The 20054-nt window shown below is 37.4% G+C and overlaps 1 protein-coding gene across 4 annotated transcripts; it reads right to left on the bottom strand.

Moving 5' to 3' along the window:
* Nucleotides 1–1424: 1424 nt before the first annotated feature.
* Nucleotides 1425–19798, bottom strand: LOC126763510 (gamma-glutamyl hydrolase A). 4 transcript variants are annotated; one of them, XM_050481070.1, is made up of 7 exons: nucleotides 19524–19628; nucleotides 18881–18997; nucleotides 16801–17572; nucleotides 7046–7096; nucleotides 6603–6939; nucleotides 3797–3894; nucleotides 1425–2553 (listed from the first exon to the last, which is right to left on the bottom strand). In XM_050481070.1, the coding sequence occupies exons 3-7, from the start codon at nucleotides 17127–17129 to the stop codon at nucleotides 2181–2183; spliced, it is 1188 nt and encodes a 395-aa protein (XP_050337027.1). In that variant the 5' UTR covers nucleotides 17130–17572; nucleotides 18881–18997; nucleotides 19524–19628; the 3' UTR covers nucleotides 1425–2180. The 4 variants fall into 4 exon arrangements, with proteins under 4 accessions (XP_050337027.1, XP_050337028.1, XP_050337025.1 ...); XM_050481071.1 differs by lacking the exons at nucleotides 18881–18997; nucleotides 19524–19628 and adding an exon at nucleotides 19722–19798; XM_050481068.1 differs by lacking the exon at nucleotides 18881–18997.
* Between the last annotated feature and the right edge of the window lie 256 nt (nucleotides 19799–20054).

Here is a 20054-nt window from a genome sequence, read left to right on the forward strand (position 1 = left end):
CAAATAAATTCGGAATACAATATTCGTATACCGTTAAGTAGTTGTAGAGGCTGTATCAAATCATCAATAGTCTGTAACGTTCGCCATATGGCTGTGGGTGATGGGCTTCGTTGTTCGTATTTTGCGGTGTGTACGAAACAATACAGCCAAATTATACACTTAATAAATTTTATGTGTGATCTATTTTCTTGATATATTATTTATGTAAGCTTGTTGTAAAATTAAATTCCGTTACATACAACGCAATTGCATATGATTACAGGATATGAACAAGAAATACTAAACTTCGTAACTCTAATCGTAAAAATATCGATAAAAGTTTATCGATGTCTAATGTTAACATTCAAACAGTCCAGCAGACAAGGGATATGACCCGATTCAACTCAATTTACTCTTGTATTCTTAATTCAGAGTTTTAAGTTTTCTTCTTATATTTTACTTATCTCACACAATTCTTCTGAAAAAAAGTATCCGGAAATTGTAAATAAAACGCAAAATATTTAATTATTCATAAATATTCTGTGTCGCCTTCAAAGTTATCCCCACCAGATGTAATACACTTTTGCCAACGGTTTTTCCGGTCCTCTAAACCCTTTTCATAAGCACTTTTTGAGATGGATTTTTGTTTTATATCTTCGATCGACTGAAAACGGGTTCCACGGAGCGACAATTTCATTTTGAGGAACAAGAAAAAATCATCCATGAATAGTTCTTTCACAATTTCGGCCGTTTTCGACGAATATTCTCACGCAAACGTCTCGATGCGGCCAAATAGAACTGCTTATTGACCGTTCGACCCTCCGGAACGAATTTATGATCCACCAAATCACGAATATGGAAAAAAACAAATTTATTTTCCCCTGCATTCTGCTGATTTTTGAGTTGCTTGCATGTCAAACTCATAAGCCTATGTCTAATAGGCAGTTATAATGCTCGCCATGAAATTGGGATCGGAATTCACACGACCAAGCAGGTCCGAAGTGACCTGTTTACGGTACTTTTTTTGAAAAAAAATGCAGCTTTATCGAAACGAATCATATATATATGTATATATATACTCAAAATATCCCCCAAAATCATTCGAACGGACTCGCGAGAGATGTGGAGCACTCTTGCCATCTCTCTAACACGTGTCTGACGACCACCATATTCTTCGCTTTTTTAATATTTTCATCAGATGAAGAGGTCGAAGGTCGTCCAAAACAAGGCATGTCTTCAACGATCTCTCGACCGTCTTTGAAGGCTTTGTACCACTTGTAGATTTGTGTTTTTGATAAAACTTCACCGTAAGCCTGCTTCAACATCTCTCGACCCGTCAGACGAAATTTAGAAGGCTTTGTATTTTAATCCATTGTAAAAATCGCAATGCACTACTGAGGTGTACCGACTTAAACAGCTGCTGTAAATAAACTAGTTGACAGATCGCGCTCATATTTGGGATATGTAGTAATTGAGGAGAGTCCGACCAACTTAGCAAAATAAATTTTTTTGAAAAATCATTTACCCGGCGAATATAATTACAATTTCCGTGTGCGTTTTTGTCACAATTTATAATATCCCGTTAACTTTAATTATAATACTTACGATTAAGGAATAATGTTTGATTATTCTGTTTGCTGCACAGTTTAAATTTTTTATTTATTTATTATAATTTTTATTACTTTACTTTTTGTACTGATAATGCTATTGATGATTTGCCACTGAACATATAAATCGCAGAAGCATCGTTTACAATAATTGCTGTTAGGGGAAAGTTATTTTTGTGGAGCGTTCTATTTTGCTTAGCGGTAAAAATTGTGTACTATTCCATCTAAATTTATAAAATTATGTTTTGTTGGTGTATATTTGTATTTATGTAATTTACTAGCTAAAGCAGGAGACACCTCTTAGTAAGAATCTGTTATGTTACGCTTACTTTTAGATGTGAAAAATTAAATAACGAAATATTATTAAATTATGCCAGCAGTGAATTTTCGTCCTTTAATGCCTCTTTGCTTTTAATTGATTTTGCGTGTGTGTGTGTGTGAACACACTTGAAGCTGCTTTTATTGGAAAATCTATGTAGGAACTTTAGGGAGCAGTTGATAGCAGTAATAATGAATCTATAAAGCGAGCGAGTAGCTTCACGCATATCGGCCCTCATGGCCGAATAGCCTAAAAACGCGATAGATGTTATGACGTCATACACGCCTCCAAGCGCACAAAATAAAAAGCGTAATTAGCGCCAGCAAACAATGCGTTAGTATGGCGCCGGCCGTAGAGGCTGTGCCGGCGCTGCGTGTTGAGGCGGCAATGCTTGCTTCGAACAAATACTGTTGTACGAAAGCGGAACCCAGAGCGCCCGTATACACCGGTTGGTAATTATAGATGAGTTCATCGGTTTCCTCGGTGCGATTTGCGAAATTGTTGCGATTCTTGCGCGCCTCATTCACAAAGAAGTCTGCGAAATATTGCGAGCCGATAACCGCTTGTGAGGTGTGCGTAATATTTCGATTCGGTATGAATTCGTAAAGTACTTTCTCAGGATGGAATTGCACGCCATAAAATGGATATCTGCAATAAATTAAATTATAAGTGTATTGCAGCAATGTATAAGAATAATTTACAAGGTTGTTCAAATACATGTTTCTTAAAAAAAAAAACAACATTTGCACAAAAATTAGTTTGAATTTTTTATCGAAGGCAGCAATATCATCCCCGATTTTGAGACCCAGCATTCTTTATAGGATAATATTCGATCGTAAGGACCAGGTCCAGGACGCAGTGAAGAAAATATAGCAGTCGAGGCTGAGAGTAAGTATATACCACGACCGTGGAGATTCGATTCGGCGCTGTTCGCAGCAACTCGGACTGACATATGGAACGACTTAGCACATTTTACGTCGATATCTTAAATTGAAAAGCGTACAAAATACAGCTTGTACAAGAACTGAAGCCGCCCAACCTTTCCAAACGACATCGCTTTGCTTTGTGGGCTCTTGAAAAGTTTCGAGAAGATCCGACGTTTTCGAGCCAAATTTTGTTCAGCGATGAGGACCATTTTCGGCTCAATAGGTATGTAAGCAAGCACAATTACCTCATTTGGCACGAAGAGCCACTTGAAGAGATTCAAAGCCTGCCTTTTCATCCAAAACATACAACGGTTTGGTGTGGTTTGTGGACCAGCGGAATCAAATGTCCATTATCTTCAAAAAGATGCAGGCGCGAACGTAATCGTCTATAGCGACCTTTTTCGCGCCATGATAACCGACTATTTGATGCCTGAATTTGAAGCCCGTGATCTCGGCGACATTTGGTTTTAACAAAATGGCGTCACTTCCCACACATCGCATCAATTAATGGATTTATTGAGACAAAACTTCGGTGAACAGTTGATTTCAGGTTTTGGCCGATCGATTGGCCACAAAGACCCTGTGATATCATACCGTTGGACTTTTTCCTTTGGGGATATATAAAGTAAAGTCTATGCGAACAATCCCGCTTCGGTTCATGATTTGGAATAAAACATAACGCGTGTCTTTCGCCAGTTACCAGTCGAAATGCTCGGACGAGTCATCGAAAATTGGACTCAACGGATGGACCATCTGAGACGTAGCCGCGGCCATATATGAAAGAGATAATCTTCACAAAATAATTGCTAAAAAAATTTTTTTCGAATGACAATAAACATTCCTCATTAAATTTGTAGTTTATATGTTTTTCTTAAAAAAAATAAAAGTAGGGAACCTCGAAATGGATCACCCTTTACAACCAAAAAACTTGTATTCGAACAACCTTTATGCGCAACTTCACATACTTGACATGCTCGACGGTCGATATGAATTCCGCGCCATTCCAGTCGTGATTTACGCTCAGCACATTCCACGAATTGTTTAGGCCGTGGTCCGCAAAAGTCTAAAAATAGAGCAAATAAAACGTTACATAATCGTATAAATTTAGCTAAGTACCAAAAATAAATGTGCATAAAGCCTTACAATTAAATTACCTTTGGTATAAAATGGCAAATGGTTTCTAAAAATATACGAAACAATTTAATTAAATCCCTAAGCTTACAGCCAATACTACGAGTTTCCGCGCCATGCTTTGACTAAACTTAAAATGTGCACAAACACAAATACAATTGACATTTGTGCGTAAAGTGATGCTAGGTTTTTATACAATCGAAATTAGAAGAGAGATTGCGCATTTAAAAAGTAGGTTCATAATAAATGTGCTCTTAATAGAAGGCAAAGCGATATTTGACAGTAGTGCTAGTACGAGAGGACTGTAGTGTATTCGGAGTGCAGTTTAATCGGTTTAATGAATTGGCAAATATTGACTTTGATGTGAGTTTTATAGGATTGGCACTATAAGTTGCTCGCCTTTGGTCAAACTGTGAACCTTTACTGTCAACACTTGGACCCTCTGAAGGACGCAATCGCCCAGAAACGGCTAGCTGGATGATAGAATGGAAATTGTGTTCCGTCTGGAAAAAGTCAGGCTACACATCTATAGTAACTCGCCAGAAGCTCCGGAAGTCGTATATTGCCACCAAGTGATTACGATCTGTTCCAGTCTATGGTGAATGAATAGTGAAAATTTCGGTTTAGAGAACACTTTTGATAATCGACTGTCCCAGTTTTTGCCATGGAGACATGGGTTTGTACGAAAGTGGCAACGTGGTGACGAATTTACCTTACAAATAGCAAGAAGCTGATGAACAAAATAAAATAAAGCCTGCAATTTAATGCTAAAGTATCGGTTATCTTTTTACTATGTCTTATACATCAGCAACAAATCGACGAACTTTGTTGTGCTCATTTTTCAATTTCTAGACTACTGCACAATTTTAAATTCCATTAGATCTCTTCATAGACCACACAATGCATAAATAAAGCTTGAATGAAGATATAGAAAGGGAACTTAGCATAGTCATCGAACAATTTTCGAGAAAAAGGACGCGAATGAGTTCATCCAAACCATCAAGCACGTCGGTGAATGGACCCAAAACGATTTGGCCAGCAATCCAATCACTAGAAAATTGTTTTCAGCGTTGAAGTTGCCTTTCGATTTTGAAACAAAATTATCGCATTTGGATTGTAATACCCAAGGCGTTTTTGAAACGCCGTGACATCCTCAAAAAGTCACTGCTTTGTTTTTGAATTATTGATCCATATTTCTTCAAGAATGAAGCTATCCACAATACCATACAGCCAACGAAAAAATCAATTTATTGAAGGAAACTTTTGGTGAGCGCATTATCTCGCGCCGTCGATCCATAGTTTGGCCTCCAAAAGCGTGCGATAAAAAATAATTGAGGTTTTTCACTGCGGCCTATGGTTTATTGTGCCTTCTTTTATACCATATATGGACACAAAGGTCCAGCACTCTGAATAATTCCAAGAGCTTAGTGGGGGTGATTGAGGTGATGTGATCCCTGTCCACATACAAGTAGATGGATCCTAGGCCCTTAAGCCTGCTTCTACAAATTGCTGGGCAATCTGGAATCAGATGTTCTGGAGTTTTCTGTTCTATGTCGCAAAAGGCAGTTTGAGCAAGAAACTATGGCCAAGTTTGACAAGTGTTTTTTGAGCCTACAGTCTCCAGTATAGACCGCGACAAAGAGGCAGAATTTGTCACAGGGGAGCTTGACCTTGGTAGCTTGTAACCTCCTAGTAGCAACTTGCCGTTCCACTCCCCACTCTTTCCTCTATGCGGAGCAACTTTTTTGTGGTGAGGGTGCCCAGCGCAATGCATGGTTCTGGCCCCTTCAGGGCTAGTTCATCGGCCAGCTCATTGCCGACTACCCCTTTATGCCCCGGCACCGAAACCAGGTGTACACGGTTGCAAACTGATAAACGGTTCAACTTTCCTATACACACCTCCGCTAATAGCGATTTGACTTCAAAGCTGAGATCGCTTTTAGTGCCCCTTGACGATCGCTGAGTATAGCGATAGTGCGATTTGAGACTGCTAGACTATTTTTGGTGAGATTATGTGAAGTCGCTTGTCTCGGCAGAAAACCCCTTGACGATGGACACCTTGCTGCAAAAAATTCGAAAATTGGGCCTTTCGAGTGGGATTAATTCAGCCTCTTGCCCGAAATCATTTCAAAAACATAATGAAAACATTTGTTGTTTTTTATTTAATACAATTTCTCAGAATTTGTATTTTCTTGTCGCCTACATTTTTTTCTTAGGATATCTCTTGCTTAGAAAAATAATTAAATTGTCATCAAACTCAAGCTTTTTTTAAAGCTGTAGTTTATGCAGGCCTAACATACAATTAACCGTTACTTTAATCATATTTTTTTTCCAACTCATTCGCACCAACAACGCTCTACAGTGCGTATACGTTACATTTAAAATTTTTTGACACAAATTTACAAAAAGTACAATATGAAGTATGTACATATGTATGTCGAAAGTAACTTCTCCATTATAACAATTAAAGTGGATTATTAGTTGAATGCCCAGTTCGTCGTTAATAAAGTATCCTTTTATTAGCCACTTAGTTTGGTCGATAATGACCAACAAGATTAATTATGAATTATACAAAAACCACCAACATACATGCACCCGTCATACATACATACATAGAAATACATAATCTTAAATACGTACCTCCTTCGTAAAGCAGAATATGTGAAAATTCACTGTGACATTATATGTGCTAAATATCTGCACCACTTCATCGCTAGCTGGAGCAAAGAGTCTGCTCTCCTTGTAACCCTTCTCGAACTCCAATGGCAGTGCTTGTGCCGACGACGAACAATCGGTGCGCAAATCTGTGGCGTTGGCCGACAAATAGACCAGCAACTCATATCCTAAACAAGTACCCCAAATAGGCATGTAAGTGCCGCGTTTGTTCATTTTGATGGCGATGTCGTATAAGTGTTGGCCAGCGTCGGCATAGCCGTGAGATTGGTTGAAGTATGTCGCACCGCCCGGCATTAATACACTGTTCAGTGTAAGTACGATGAAAGGAGGATTTGAAATGGAGAGAAGGATACATACATATATCACATTCAAATGTAGGATTGAGACATTTAGGCAAAATCACTTACCCATTTATTTTGGACATGATATCCTCGTAATACTCTCTTTCACGATCAATCCTGCAATAACAAAAATATAAATTAGAATATTCAACGAAGTAAAATAATAAATATGTATAATATATTGAATAGAAAAAATGCCAATTTTTTGTTAGTGAAAGAGCCAAAAATGAAAAGCGCCTCCCGTAAATGGTTAAGGGAAGTCAAATTTCGAAAACAGCGCTTTGCATTTTCTGCAAGTATGACATCATAAAAATAAATAAAAGGCTGTTCGGAGCAATGAGTGGCGGACTTGAAACTTTAAATGCACTTTTCTCAAAATTGCGTTTTTCAAACTCCATATGGTATCTCAAAAATGGATTGATCGAATAACTTGAAATTTGTAAGGAAAACGCAGCACATATAAATGCAGGGAATGATCTATTGTCAATTGAAAATTCCCAAAATTCGATTTTTTTACAGCAAAAAAAAGCAAAATTCGCAATTTTCTTCTCAATTCATTATACTATATGTAGTCCATTCCGTGCAGATATGCTTACAGGTTAAACCGTCGCTAATTTATTTGTTTCTGATATGCCAAGCAGCCGGAATCGTGGAGGAGTTATCCAACTTTTTAACCAAAATAATTTTTTATAAAGTGAGAAGAGTAAAAAATACAATATACGAGTATTACAGCAGTTATTGTATATAGGCAGTCAATTATAAAAATTACGTTCGATATACAAAAGTAGTAAGGAACTATTGATTTTCGTAAAAAGCAAAAGAACAGCTGGTACGATGAGGAGTGCCGTGTCGCAGTGAAGAGAAAACAGACTACCTACAGCAACGTTACAAACGATCACAACACGTACGGGATGGAATAGATACCGAAATTGGAAAGGGAAGCGAGACGCTGAAGGTTTCAAGACCGAAGCATACTATTGGTAGAACCTAAGACGTGATCTAGTGACTGATGATCAGAGCTTACTTAAATTAGGGAGGGAACACTGAATGACAATGGAGCAGATGTTCCATTACCCGACCATGGGGAAGTTCGAATAGCAATTAGCCTTCTGAAAAGCAACAAAGCAGCGGGGGCCAACGGATTACCGGCGGAGAACTGATAAGGAGCATGTGTCAGCTTCTTTGTAGAATTTGGTCCAAGGAAAGGCTGCCCGATGATGGAAATTTAATTGTGCCATTCCACAATCCACAATCTAGAAAAAGGGGGAAGCCACAATCTGCGTCAATTGCCGTGGGATAAGCCTCCTTAATATCGCATATAAAATCTTATCGAGCTTAGTGTGTGAAAGATGAAAGCCTAAAGTCAACGAAATGATTGGACCTTATCAGTGTGACTGCAGGCCTGGAAAATCAACAACTGACCAGATATTCACCATGCGCCAAATCTTGGAAAAGGTGCGTGAAAAGACACACACCACCTCTTCCTCGATTTTAAAGCTGCTTTTGACCGAGCGAAAAGGGGCTGTCTTTATACCGCGATGTCTGAATTTGGTATCCCCGCAAAACTAATACGGCTATGTAAACTGGCGTTGAGCAATACCAAAAGCTTCGTCAGAATCGGGAAGGACGATTCCCTTTCGCGCAACTGTGCAACTTCTTAAATCTATTGCTGGAGAAAATAATAAGAGCTGCAGAACTAAATAGAGAAGGTACCATCTTCTACAAAAGTGTACAGCTGCTGGCATGCGTCGATGATATTGATATTATTGGCCTCAACAACCGCGCCGTTAGTTCTGCTTTCTCCAGAATGGATTAGGAAAATAGGTCCGGTGTGAACGAGAGCAAGACGAAATATCTCCTGCCATCAAACTCGCGACTAGGCTCCCACGTCACTCTTGACGGTCATAACTTCGAGGTCGTCGATAATTTCGCCTATCTTGGAACTAGCATTACCATCAACAACAACGTCAGCCTTGAAATCTATCGCAGAATAACTCTTGCCAACAGGTGCTAATTCGGACTGAGAAGTAAAGTCCTCTCTCGACGAACAAAAACCAAACTCTATAAGTCACTCATAATTCCCTATTATGTATGGTACAGAAGCGTGAACGAAGACAACATCTGATGAGTCGACGATACGAGTTTTCGAGAGAAAAGTTCTGCGGAAGATTTATGGTTGGCCATGACGAATAGCGAGTTCAATGGAACGATGAGCTGTGTGAGATATACGATGACATTGTCATAGTTCAGCGAATAAAAAGACAGCGGCTACGCTGGCTAGATCTTGTCGTCCGAATAGACGAATACGCTCCACCTCTGAAGGTATTCGACGCAGTACCCACCGGAAGCAGCGGAAAAGTAAGACCTCCACTGCGTTAGAAAGACAAGGTGGAAAAGGACCTGCCTTCACTTGGAATCTCCCATTTGCACCAAACAGTGAAAAGAAGGAACGACTGGCGCGGTGTCTACGCCTATAAAGACGAAGCTTACGAAAACAAAAATGAATTTGTTCAATGTTGCAATTTGCGAATTTTTTCAAGATGGCATTTACGCTGTGCAGAATACCCTAAACAGATGCCATGTGCTCATGCATTTCTTATTCTCTTTGCATATTCTCTTAATATTGATCAAAAGAGGAATAACCGCTAAGTAATTTATGCAAATATAATAAATTAGCGCAGTGCTTCTGTTTTGTGGTCTTGAAAAATGCAAATAACTAATGAGTTTGGAAATGTGTGCATTAGCTTTTATTTGCACATATGCATTTATATATTTAGTATATATATATGTATATATATATATATGTGTATGCAAGTCGCAAGCAATCTGCATTCAATCGAAGGAATTAAAAATCATTTAAAAGCAGAGTTTATGTGTTTGATTTTTTCTATTCAAAAACAAAAGCTGTTTTGCTTATGAAAACATGTGTGCCTAAGTGTGAACATCAACAAAAAATTGTTAAATAAATAGATTTCTTCATTCCGTTTTTTTTTTTTTGGTTTGGGCTAAAAATAATAATTATACTTCCACTTTTGGCATATCAAAAAGCGATTTCTTTAATTCACACCCAATTAGTTTAATAACCACATTGTTTTGGATAAATATCTGCGCAGAAGCCTTTCCAAACATTCGCTAAGCTACAGCAATGCAGACACACACCGGCATTTTTTATACTTTTGATTTGTGAAGTTATATTTTATAAAGAAAATTGCTTGCACGTACTCACTATAAAAACATTGAGCAACTCAAAGTGTGAACCCTGCCGGCCGACACAGCCTTCGCCATATTGTTCATAGTATCGCAATTGTATCTAAAATAGCCCAACCTTGATTGCCGCCAGACCAAAGATCAAAGCGGTTGTCCTTGAATTGCCTGCCAGCTGCTGGTGTCATGCATACTAGACAACCAAAAAAGTTCGTATATAATAATTTTAGAAAAAATCCGATTAGCTTCTCTCCAGCAAGTATGTCTTAAGACCTTAAGAGGCACACTTATGATTTAAGAAAAGCATTTTTTTAATTTTTCGATATCTCAAATAGTTTTTGAGTTATAGCCTTCTAAAGTGTAGACGTTCAGTTCAATCAGCTCCATCAGTTTATCTTTAAACACGACTTGCTCAACACATTTATGTATATTTTTCAAATTTTCTTGAGTGATTAGTCGGATGTGAGCCGGCGGACATACTCGATGCAGACATCATCACGTTTTGGCATCTGGACTAGCTTCTAGCCTGGAGAGCAGGCTGCGTCTAGCTAAGACAGTTGTACGTGTCCATTCTCCTCTTCCTGTTAACTTGCTTTGAAGACGACAATGAAGGACAGGATGCGTTTAGCTATAGCTAATAAAGTACCTGATAGAGAAATATAAAACGCTAGGGTTAGAGGTTCACTCAAAACAAAACTCAGTATGGATGTCGAAAAGGAAAAAAAGCAGACTGGCATATTAGTCCAAACGTCACCATATCTCTGCTGTGAAGGAGGCTTTGCTAGGATTTGCTTGCAAGCAAACATGACCTATAAAGAGTCGGAGAAACTTCACGAAATGTTTACCGAATCGAAGAAGGAATTGCAACTGAATGGCAACGGTCCGCTGGAAGCGAAACAGTGGCCAGCGAGAATGGAAAGCATTGACCGGACAAATTACTCAGGAAAAATGGAAAACGTTAGAGCTGAAACTGCAGGATGCTCTCTTCGCAAGATTGACTTAATGGGTTCAAGGTCCTAAAATATTCCCTTCTGTGAGTAAAGATAGGGGTTTCGAAACTTTGAGGAATGTGGGAGATTGGAAGATGCTGAAAGTCACCAACTCCGATAAGGAGGCTGGTAGCCAAAACTAGATTGGCTGTGTATTCTTAAAATTAAATGTATCAGTTGGGCGCTTAGAACAACGTCAAATTAGGCACTAAACGTTGTTTTTTTATTTACAGCTCACAGACTTCTTCAAAACCCAACTGTCAGCGATGCCGACTCTCAGGCTATAGGAATCCTTCCTATTAATCACCTGTAATAAGGGCATTATAATATACATAGCAAATACCTTTTTCTAATCAATATCACGATTTTCGCAATCCTTTAGAAAAGAACTTAAATTCGACCCCCAATATTGCTCTCCACTCCAGAGAAGTGTGGTATAGGAGTAAGGTGGACGATCACACAGTGATAAGCATCTATACGGATGGACCCAATCACGATAAACGAACAAGAGATGGTATATTTTCAACAACATACCATAATCGGCTCCAACTGTCAGATCACTGAAGTCATCTAAACGCGATCATTAAATAAAGCCTTTTTGTTCTGACAAAGAATATATGCATATATATATATTCACATAAGCCCAAATAGTGAGATCTATGAAGTCTCTCAGGGTTTCATCAAAAATAGTGAAAGAATGTCTTGATCGAACTATTAGTGGAACTAGGAGACTGTCTAATAGGCAGACATGCAGCAGTCTACGAACGCCATATAACGACTATAGTAGAAGATGTCAGCAGATGGAAAAGAAAGAGAATTTTAAATATATTCTATGCGAATGTAAGGCTTTATATAAGAAAAGAAGCAGCGGATGGTTCAGAAAGGAGCCAATATCGTGTGGGGACATTAATCCCGATGGTATCACAATGGACCCCGTAAAGGTTTGGGTGCGTCGTTAGACAGCCACTCTACCTATTTAGTACCTAACAATTGAAAAACACGCCAGCAGACTGGGAATAACATACAACGATTACTGTACAAGCTGACAAGAGATAGAATACGAAGAGACTTTAAAACATCTTCTATGCGGATGCAAGGTTTTGTATAGGCAAAGAAACACAACTAATGGTTTCGGTTTTCTTGCTGATGTTCAGCAAGACCGGTTGTTCAGAGAGAACATGGCAGGGCGAGGGGATTTTAGTTCCGGCAGTCTAAGTATGGGCCATCTAACAATCTAGAAGCGTCGTTGGATGAACACCTACCTTCCTTCCTATCAGTTTTAAAACAATTAATACAAAAGTTTTATTTTTTAAATAGAAGGTGTGCCGTAGCTATTCAAAACAAATTTCTTCATTGAACTCTTCAAGCACTTTAATATACTATATACCCATTATGGACAGTCCTTATACCCGAAAACCTCCCATTACCGGACAAACAGTGTTTTTACTAACATCTTCATACAAAACTAATTCCTATAACCCGACATGAGAACGTTCCAATGATCGGACGCGGACACTGTTTTGATAATATTTCGTTGCGGTGGCTGAACAGAAACTAATGGCATAATTGTGATTCATTCACTCCGGCCTAACATTGACTCGAATATATAGTATTAGTTCAGTATAAATATAGTTTTAAGTTGCAACTTTTGAATCTAAGAATACAATTAAACACACGTATTTTAGAGGCCCCGTGTGTTGACAGCTCCCATAGCCGGACAACACTGCAAAGGTGGGAATTTCAAAGTAATAGTCGCTATTGACGGTATTCCGTGTGTATTTCATAACATTGTTAATGAAGTTTAGACTAATTTTGAAAGTAAAATCCATCATCTTAGACCATTAACCAGCCCAATATACACATTGTAACATTTCCGACTTTACGGCCGTTTATACCGCTTTTTCTCTAGTCGGAGTATAAAATGCACGGCTACACACAAGCTTACTAGTTCTAAGATTAGCTATTAAATCAGCATTTTCATATCCGTTCAATAAAACCATAAAAAATTCTCACCAGCCAGCTTGTATGAATATACGAGGGCTGCTATATATATTCTGGCCTAGGGCAACACTAAGTGTTGCCAGGTGCAATCTGACATTTCCATTGGAAAGTTTGACATTTTTTAGCATAACATCACTCAGAACGTTTTGTCATTTAATCGTGAATTGTTTTATTTACAGGGAATTAAAAAATTCATCTCGGCCAAAAAATGGAATTAAGTCGTGAACATTTTCGTGCGATCATTTTTCACAACTTTCGACGTGGATTATCACGACAAGAGTGCATCGATGAACTAAAATCTTTGTATGGCTATGAAGCACCATCCTATAGCACTGTGAAAAACTGCTACAACGAATTCAATCGTGGCCGACGCTCGCTCAAAGACGAATTCCGTGAAGGTCGTCCAAAAACAGCCGTTGTGCCAGAAAACATCGATGCCGTACGTGAACTGATAATGCAAGACCGTCATGTAACATACCTTCAGATAGAGGCATGCCTATGCATTTCTCCCACCAGCATACATTCGATATTGCATGAACACCTGGCCGTAAAAAAGGTTTGTTCTCGTTGGATCCCGCACAATTTGACAATCGCTCAAAAAAAGGCTCGTGCGGATTGGTGTAAAGAAATGCTGAACAAATACGATCGCGGTGCTTCAAAAGACGTTTATAAGATCGTCACAGGTGACGAATCATGGATCTATGCGTATGAGCCCGAAAAAAAACAGCAATCGACAAAAAAAAAAAAAAAAAAAACATTTTCGTTGATAAATATGCCTATTTACATTATTAGGCCAGAAATATATATAGCAACCTACGTATCAGCACTAGGTCAATGACTTAGAGACGTTGTTAGTAATTAGCTTACATACAACTCAAGCAACTATAAGCAAGTAATTATATATGATTGTGTTCAAAAGGCTTCCCCGAACATAAATAGTTTTTGTTTTAATTTTATTGCAAAATATGGTAATTATTAAGTCTCATGTTTACTTAGAGAATAAGTATGAATTAATAAAAATCATGACCAGAGAAAAACAATGGAACTCTGTTTCTAATGCAAAACAGTTTGTAATTCAAATACATACATACCAACCTTGCTTTTCTTGTTATTAAAAACAATAATATTATACCAGGAACTAAATTATTATTGTCATTCATAAAAAAAACACCTAAGTTGTGAGTAATCAAAATAATATGGTTGAGATGAATTATATCACCTTTATATTTGTAGCTTTATAAGCTTGTTGGATTAACTTGTAAAACCGAAAAAAATAACAACTATAACAAGTAAGGAAGGGCTGAGTTCGGGTGCAACCGAAAATGTTCGTCTCGTTTCAAGTTTTCGCTCACATTTGTTGATTTGCTCTCTCATTTTCATTGATATACCTTACACATTGACCGATATATGCGGTACAAAGTCACCTTCGATTATCTTTATATTAGGTATATGGGGGCTAAGGGAAGTAGAGGCCTGATTCAATCCATTTTCGACATACAGACAAACTATTGATTGAAAAGGATTATCCCAGAATTTCAATTATATATCTCACACATTGACCGATATTTTCGGTCAAAAGTCAACTATAGATACTGGAGTTCACATATTCGGTACCTAGGGTCTTGAACAGTTTGGGATTTGTGTACTGGAAAGTTAAAGAAACAAACGGAATTTTAAATGAGGTTATATGGGAAGTAGGCGGGGTTGTAGTCCGATTTCATCCATTTTCACACTGTAACATAAGAATGTGAAAAGAATGCTACGTACTAAATTTAGTCGAAATCGGCCTGCCTTTATGCCGCTATGTCTGGATTTGGTATCCCCGCAAAACTAATACGGCTGTGTATACTGACATTGAGCAATACCAAAAGTTTCGTCCGTAACCGAAAGGACCTCTCCGATCGATACTAAGCGAGGTGTCAAACAAGGCGATTCCCTTTCGTGTGACTTCTTCAACCTGCTTTTGGAGAAAATAATCGTCTATCTTGGAACCAGTATAAACACCACCAACAATGCTAGCCTGGAAATCCAGCGCAGAATAACTCTTGCCAACAGGTGCTACTTCGGACAAAGTAAGCAATTGAGAAGTAAAGTTCTCTCTCGACGAACAAAATCCAAACTCTATAAGTCACTCATTATTCCTCCTGATATATGGCGCAAAGGCATTGACAATGAGAACATCTGGTAAGTCGGCGTTACAAATTTTTGAGAGAAAGGTTCTGCGGAAAATTTATGGTCCTTTGCGCATTGGCAGCAGCGAATACCTCTATCGATGGACGATGAGCTGTACGATATATGTACATATATACGACGGCATTGACATATGTAGTTCGTCCGAATGGATGAAAGCACTCCAAGTTTGAGAGTATTCGACGCAGTACCCGCCGGAGCAGAAGAAGAGGAAGACCTTCACTCCGTTGGAGAGACCAAGTGGAAAAGAACCTGGCTACACTTGAAATCTCTCAGTGACGCCAAACAGCGAAAAGGAATAACGACTGGTGTGCTGTTTTAAACTCGGTTATAACCGCGTAAGCGGTGTCGACGCCAATAAAGACGAAAAATAACTCTAGAATATTGTCTTCAATGCTCAAGTTAATCCGATTTATACTTCGGGAATATTTTCTGCAGCTACGACAACAACAACAACGTCTAGTAACCGAATTTTGAATAATATCCTATAATTCACAAAATTTTTGTAAAAATGTTTCTTTAGAATCAAAAAAAGTTTGAGTAAAACATTTCATTTTTTATATGACTCTGGAAAATAGATCGTTTTTTGCTCGAGGATAGCCTTAAACCTTGCACATCGCGAAATTATTAAATGTTTGACTACACCCGAACTTAGCTCGTCCTTACTTGTTTAAGTTTTTGTTAATGTATTCGTTAATTATTAATACATATATACATTGTGTGGTTGCGTGATATGGTAGGGTCATTAAGTATGTAAAGTGTATGCATACATACATATATGTACATACATAAGTACATATGTATATTCTTATATGGCAGGACCAAACCCAGTGCAGTCACGATAATATCAAAACAATTTTATTGAAATAAAACTAGAGCGGCTGCTAGGGGGACATACCACCCCTACGATGGACCTGGGTTCGTTTCCATTTTCCCACCAAGTGTAAGTAATTAGTTTGTTTTTTTTTTCTTTTGAACACTGCCGGTACGCGGATACCAAGTAAATTTAGATCACGAATGGTTGATGGATTCCAGGAACCATTCGAAGACAACGTAAAACTTGTAGGAGCACCCTTTGATTGTAGAAAAAGATCAAAACAAGGGGAATCAAATATAACTTCAAGCAAATGCCGAGGTAAAAAGCGTTCTTCCAATATGACCACTGTCTTACAAAGAGTTTTAACATCTGTACATATGTATATATGCATGTATGTTTATATATACATATTTTCACTCGCAAGTACACAAGTATGCACACGCTCACATATTGCACTGTTATCAGAAGAGTAACGTCAACAGAGGAATATAAATAACTACACGAGCACATACGGTTGTCAACAGCACCGTTACAGTATGGTAAATCACTCAACTATCATTTGAATTATCATTATCAGTTGTTTTTAAATAATAGTAAATTATTAGCGCTCATGTACTTACCAAATCGGTACCACACGTCCGCCGGCGCCCTCAATAAATTTCACATACGAAGCGGCAATATAACTGTTGTAATCCTTATCGGGATAATGGCGGCGCACGAAATTCGACACTTCCTGCGTCAGGATACCGATAATGGGACGGGTATTCTCCGCATTGACATTCACCGTTACGTCATCGTTAATATCAAAGTACCTGCCGGCAAACTGAGGACCGCCGCTGCGTGCCACGGATCCATTACTCACGGATAAAATCGATAGGACAGCCAAAACTGTTGTCGCAGTGACGCTGACCGCCGAAGTGGCGTCGCTAAAGATCGCACTTAAACGCATTGCTGGGCTTACAAGGGCGTCCAACGGTAAATAATAAATGTATCGCAACTAAGCGTATGTGTATGTATGTATGCGCGTGAAATTTTCAGTTTTTAATCACGTTTCTGCACTTGCGAAAACGGCTTCTGCGGGAGCGCACCTCCAACGCTCGACTGTGACAGTGAGTAGCGGATTTTTGAATATTTACAGGTAAGCAGCTTGGAGTAGCGCGCTACATATGTATGTATGAATGTATGCGATTTGCATGTGTAGGTTGGTGTGGCGGTGCAGCGACAAAGCGGCTGCGCTAAGCACTTGAATTCATAAACACTTCCAGCGCGCTGTGCCATACATGCCAATCAAGTTTTAATTTTTAATTGGGCGCAATGTTTTGATTAACGAATTTTGCGCGCTGTCTAATGCATGTGTGTGGGTGCGTATGTGTGGCTGTGTGCGTGTGTCGGCTAATGGAGAAGAGCAAAAAATATTAAACTGATATAAACAATCAAAATCAAATCAGGGAAATTATATCGACGGTGTTGAATGAAGTGTTTGTCTTGTGCGCAAATATTTAGATACATATGTATGTGCGTATGTACATATGTGTGGCTTTAAGTAGCAGATAGCAGGTAAGGAGGGAAATATAAAACATAAATTACAGTTATAATAAACACATTACGGCTTGTTTATTTGCTATCAGAAAATTGCACGCCGCTTAACATTTGCTTAGATATAAATACATACATATGTACATATGTATGTATGTGATATACATAATAAATATATGTAATATATGAACACATACATACATACATGTACATATGTATTAGCTTTGTAAAGAAATTACAAGTATGTTTTTATATATGTATGTATGTATGTATGTATGTATGTATGTATGTATGTATGTATGTATATAACACTCACCAATTTATGTGGAAATTTTATTATGTAACAAGAATGACAAAAATTATTTGTAATATTTTCGTTTTTATTTTTTGAAAAATAATTTTGCAATTTCAACCAATATAAAAAAAATTTCAAATAACTAAATTACTACATCAGATAATATAAAAGTTGATATATTTAATAAAACAAACTTCGCGCAGCCAACTGCAGTATATACTAAAGAACCTGTTATTAAATTATGCTTAGTTCACCGTGCCGGCAAACGGGGAAGTACATGTACTAAAACGCTTTTTACAAAGTTTTATTTTAATAGCAAGAACTAAAGGTAATTTTGAGCGGAAAGTATATCATTTGTACATTGAGGAGCCTGTTTAATTTGCTGAATATCTGGTTGATTTCCGCTTTCTACTCGCTCGCTTAGCTGCTACAAGTTTGAAGATGACTCTGAACAGCTATGCACATACATACATAAGTACATACATACATATGTATGTATGTATGTATGTACACAGAATGTATTATTTAACCAGAGACAATCTCTATTACATTTTTCTCGGAATTAGAAAAATAATTCATAAAACGATTTTTTAACAATTTTGGTTTTTTTACAAGGTTAAAATGCTTTCAAAAACTTCTGCAGAACTTTAACTGCTTCTGCTAAGGAAAATCTTCTAATAAAATGTGTCAGCCATTCGTATGCCACTCAAAAACTTGTCAAAGAAATTCGATAAACATCTAAAAAAAATCAAAGCTGTATATTTATCGAAAACATTTCAAGTATCTGTTAGGTATTTCCGAACACACGTGATTTAAATGTACATAAATCTAACTTCACTTGCAAAGTAAAATACGATTGATTTACAAACCTATGTGCTTTTGAAGACAAGTGTAGTTTCATTTAAACTTAAATATTGTTGTATTAGATATATGGACGCCAAATGCAATGAATCTTATCTAACGAACACACATCAGTACATGGCAATCTAATAAAATGTGTAATAAAGATTAATATATAATTTTTAAGACTAATTAAGTAAGTTATATGTATACGTGCATATATCATTTAAAATACACAATTTGCTGCTTAAAAACTCCGACAACCATTTTGGCAAGCCAGAATGAATCGAAGTGAAATTTGTTATTTATTTTACGTCTCCGACATTGCCTTCTGGGTGTTACAAACTTCGTCGCAAACTTGATACATCCTTTTCAGCGTATTCACCTCTACAAAAACAACTAAGCTATACTTATTTTACACAGATAAAAACGTTAACGTCGTTAACTGACAGGAAGCACATCAAAAACTTAAAATGGCGGAAACAGCATATCCAAATTATCCAACACGCTCTAAATGTACAAGTTCATACATACATTCATATTATATACATATATATATATATATATGTATAACCACATTAGTAAATTGTAAAATTAGTAATATTTGCCACTAACAAAGTACGTTTATGCACTCAATATTAATATAATATAATAATTAATTTAATGCAATACCGTTCTTATAAATATGGATTGGATTTTCACAAACTGGCAACTCTAGTCAGGTAATTATAACCTTGTTATTGAATTATTAAGTTATAAAATACAATACACTTGTGTGAGATCAGTAAGAATCTTTCTTATACTCCTAATTGATACGAGCCGAGTTCGTAGAATGCTCCGAAATCAAATACAAAATATTTTTACACATACGAATTTATTTTCCACGAGTACGAAACACTTTTAAGCGATATAAAATTAGTCTCGTCAGTATCTCTGTTGTGCTGCTAAACTGATTTAAACAGCTGATGTCCGCCGTATAATTGTTTTTGTTTTTCTCTCTTTCTTTACGTTTTCTATCTATTCAACTTGTATGTTTACCTTGTGCACATGTATTTACATATACCCGCTGACAGCACAATAACGCGAAATATTAAAAGCAGATTTGTTGATAACAATAAATGACGGCATATTAAATTAACACAACTTTAGAGATAAGACAATAAATTCCAACTCAGCAATAAAAAGCATATATTAAAAACACGT

The sequence above is a fragment of the Bactrocera neohumeralis genome, chromosome 6 (genome assembly GCF_024586455.1).
Source record: "Bactrocera neohumeralis isolate Rockhampton chromosome 6, APGP_CSIRO_Bneo_wtdbg2-racon-allhic-juicebox.fasta_v2, whole genome shotgun sequence".
NCBI classification, from domain to species: Eukaryota; Metazoa; Arthropoda; class Insecta; order Diptera; family Tephritidae; genus Bactrocera; species Bactrocera neohumeralis.

Bases quoted from the DNA above. Each gene is read 5' to 3' on its own strand.
- LOC126763510 (XM_050481071.1), bottom strand. From the start codon at position 17,129: ATGCGTTTAAGTGCGATCTTTAGCGACGCCACTTCGGCGGTCAGCGTC. The intron at 7,097-16,800 runs GTAAGTACATGA...TTGTTATTGCAG, and splicing joins GGACGTGTGGTACCGATTTG to GATTGATCGTGAAAGAGAGT. The intron at 6,940-7,045 runs GTAAGTGATTTT...TACACTGAACAG, and splicing joins ATCATGTCCAAAATAAATGG to TGTATTAATGCCGGGCGGTG.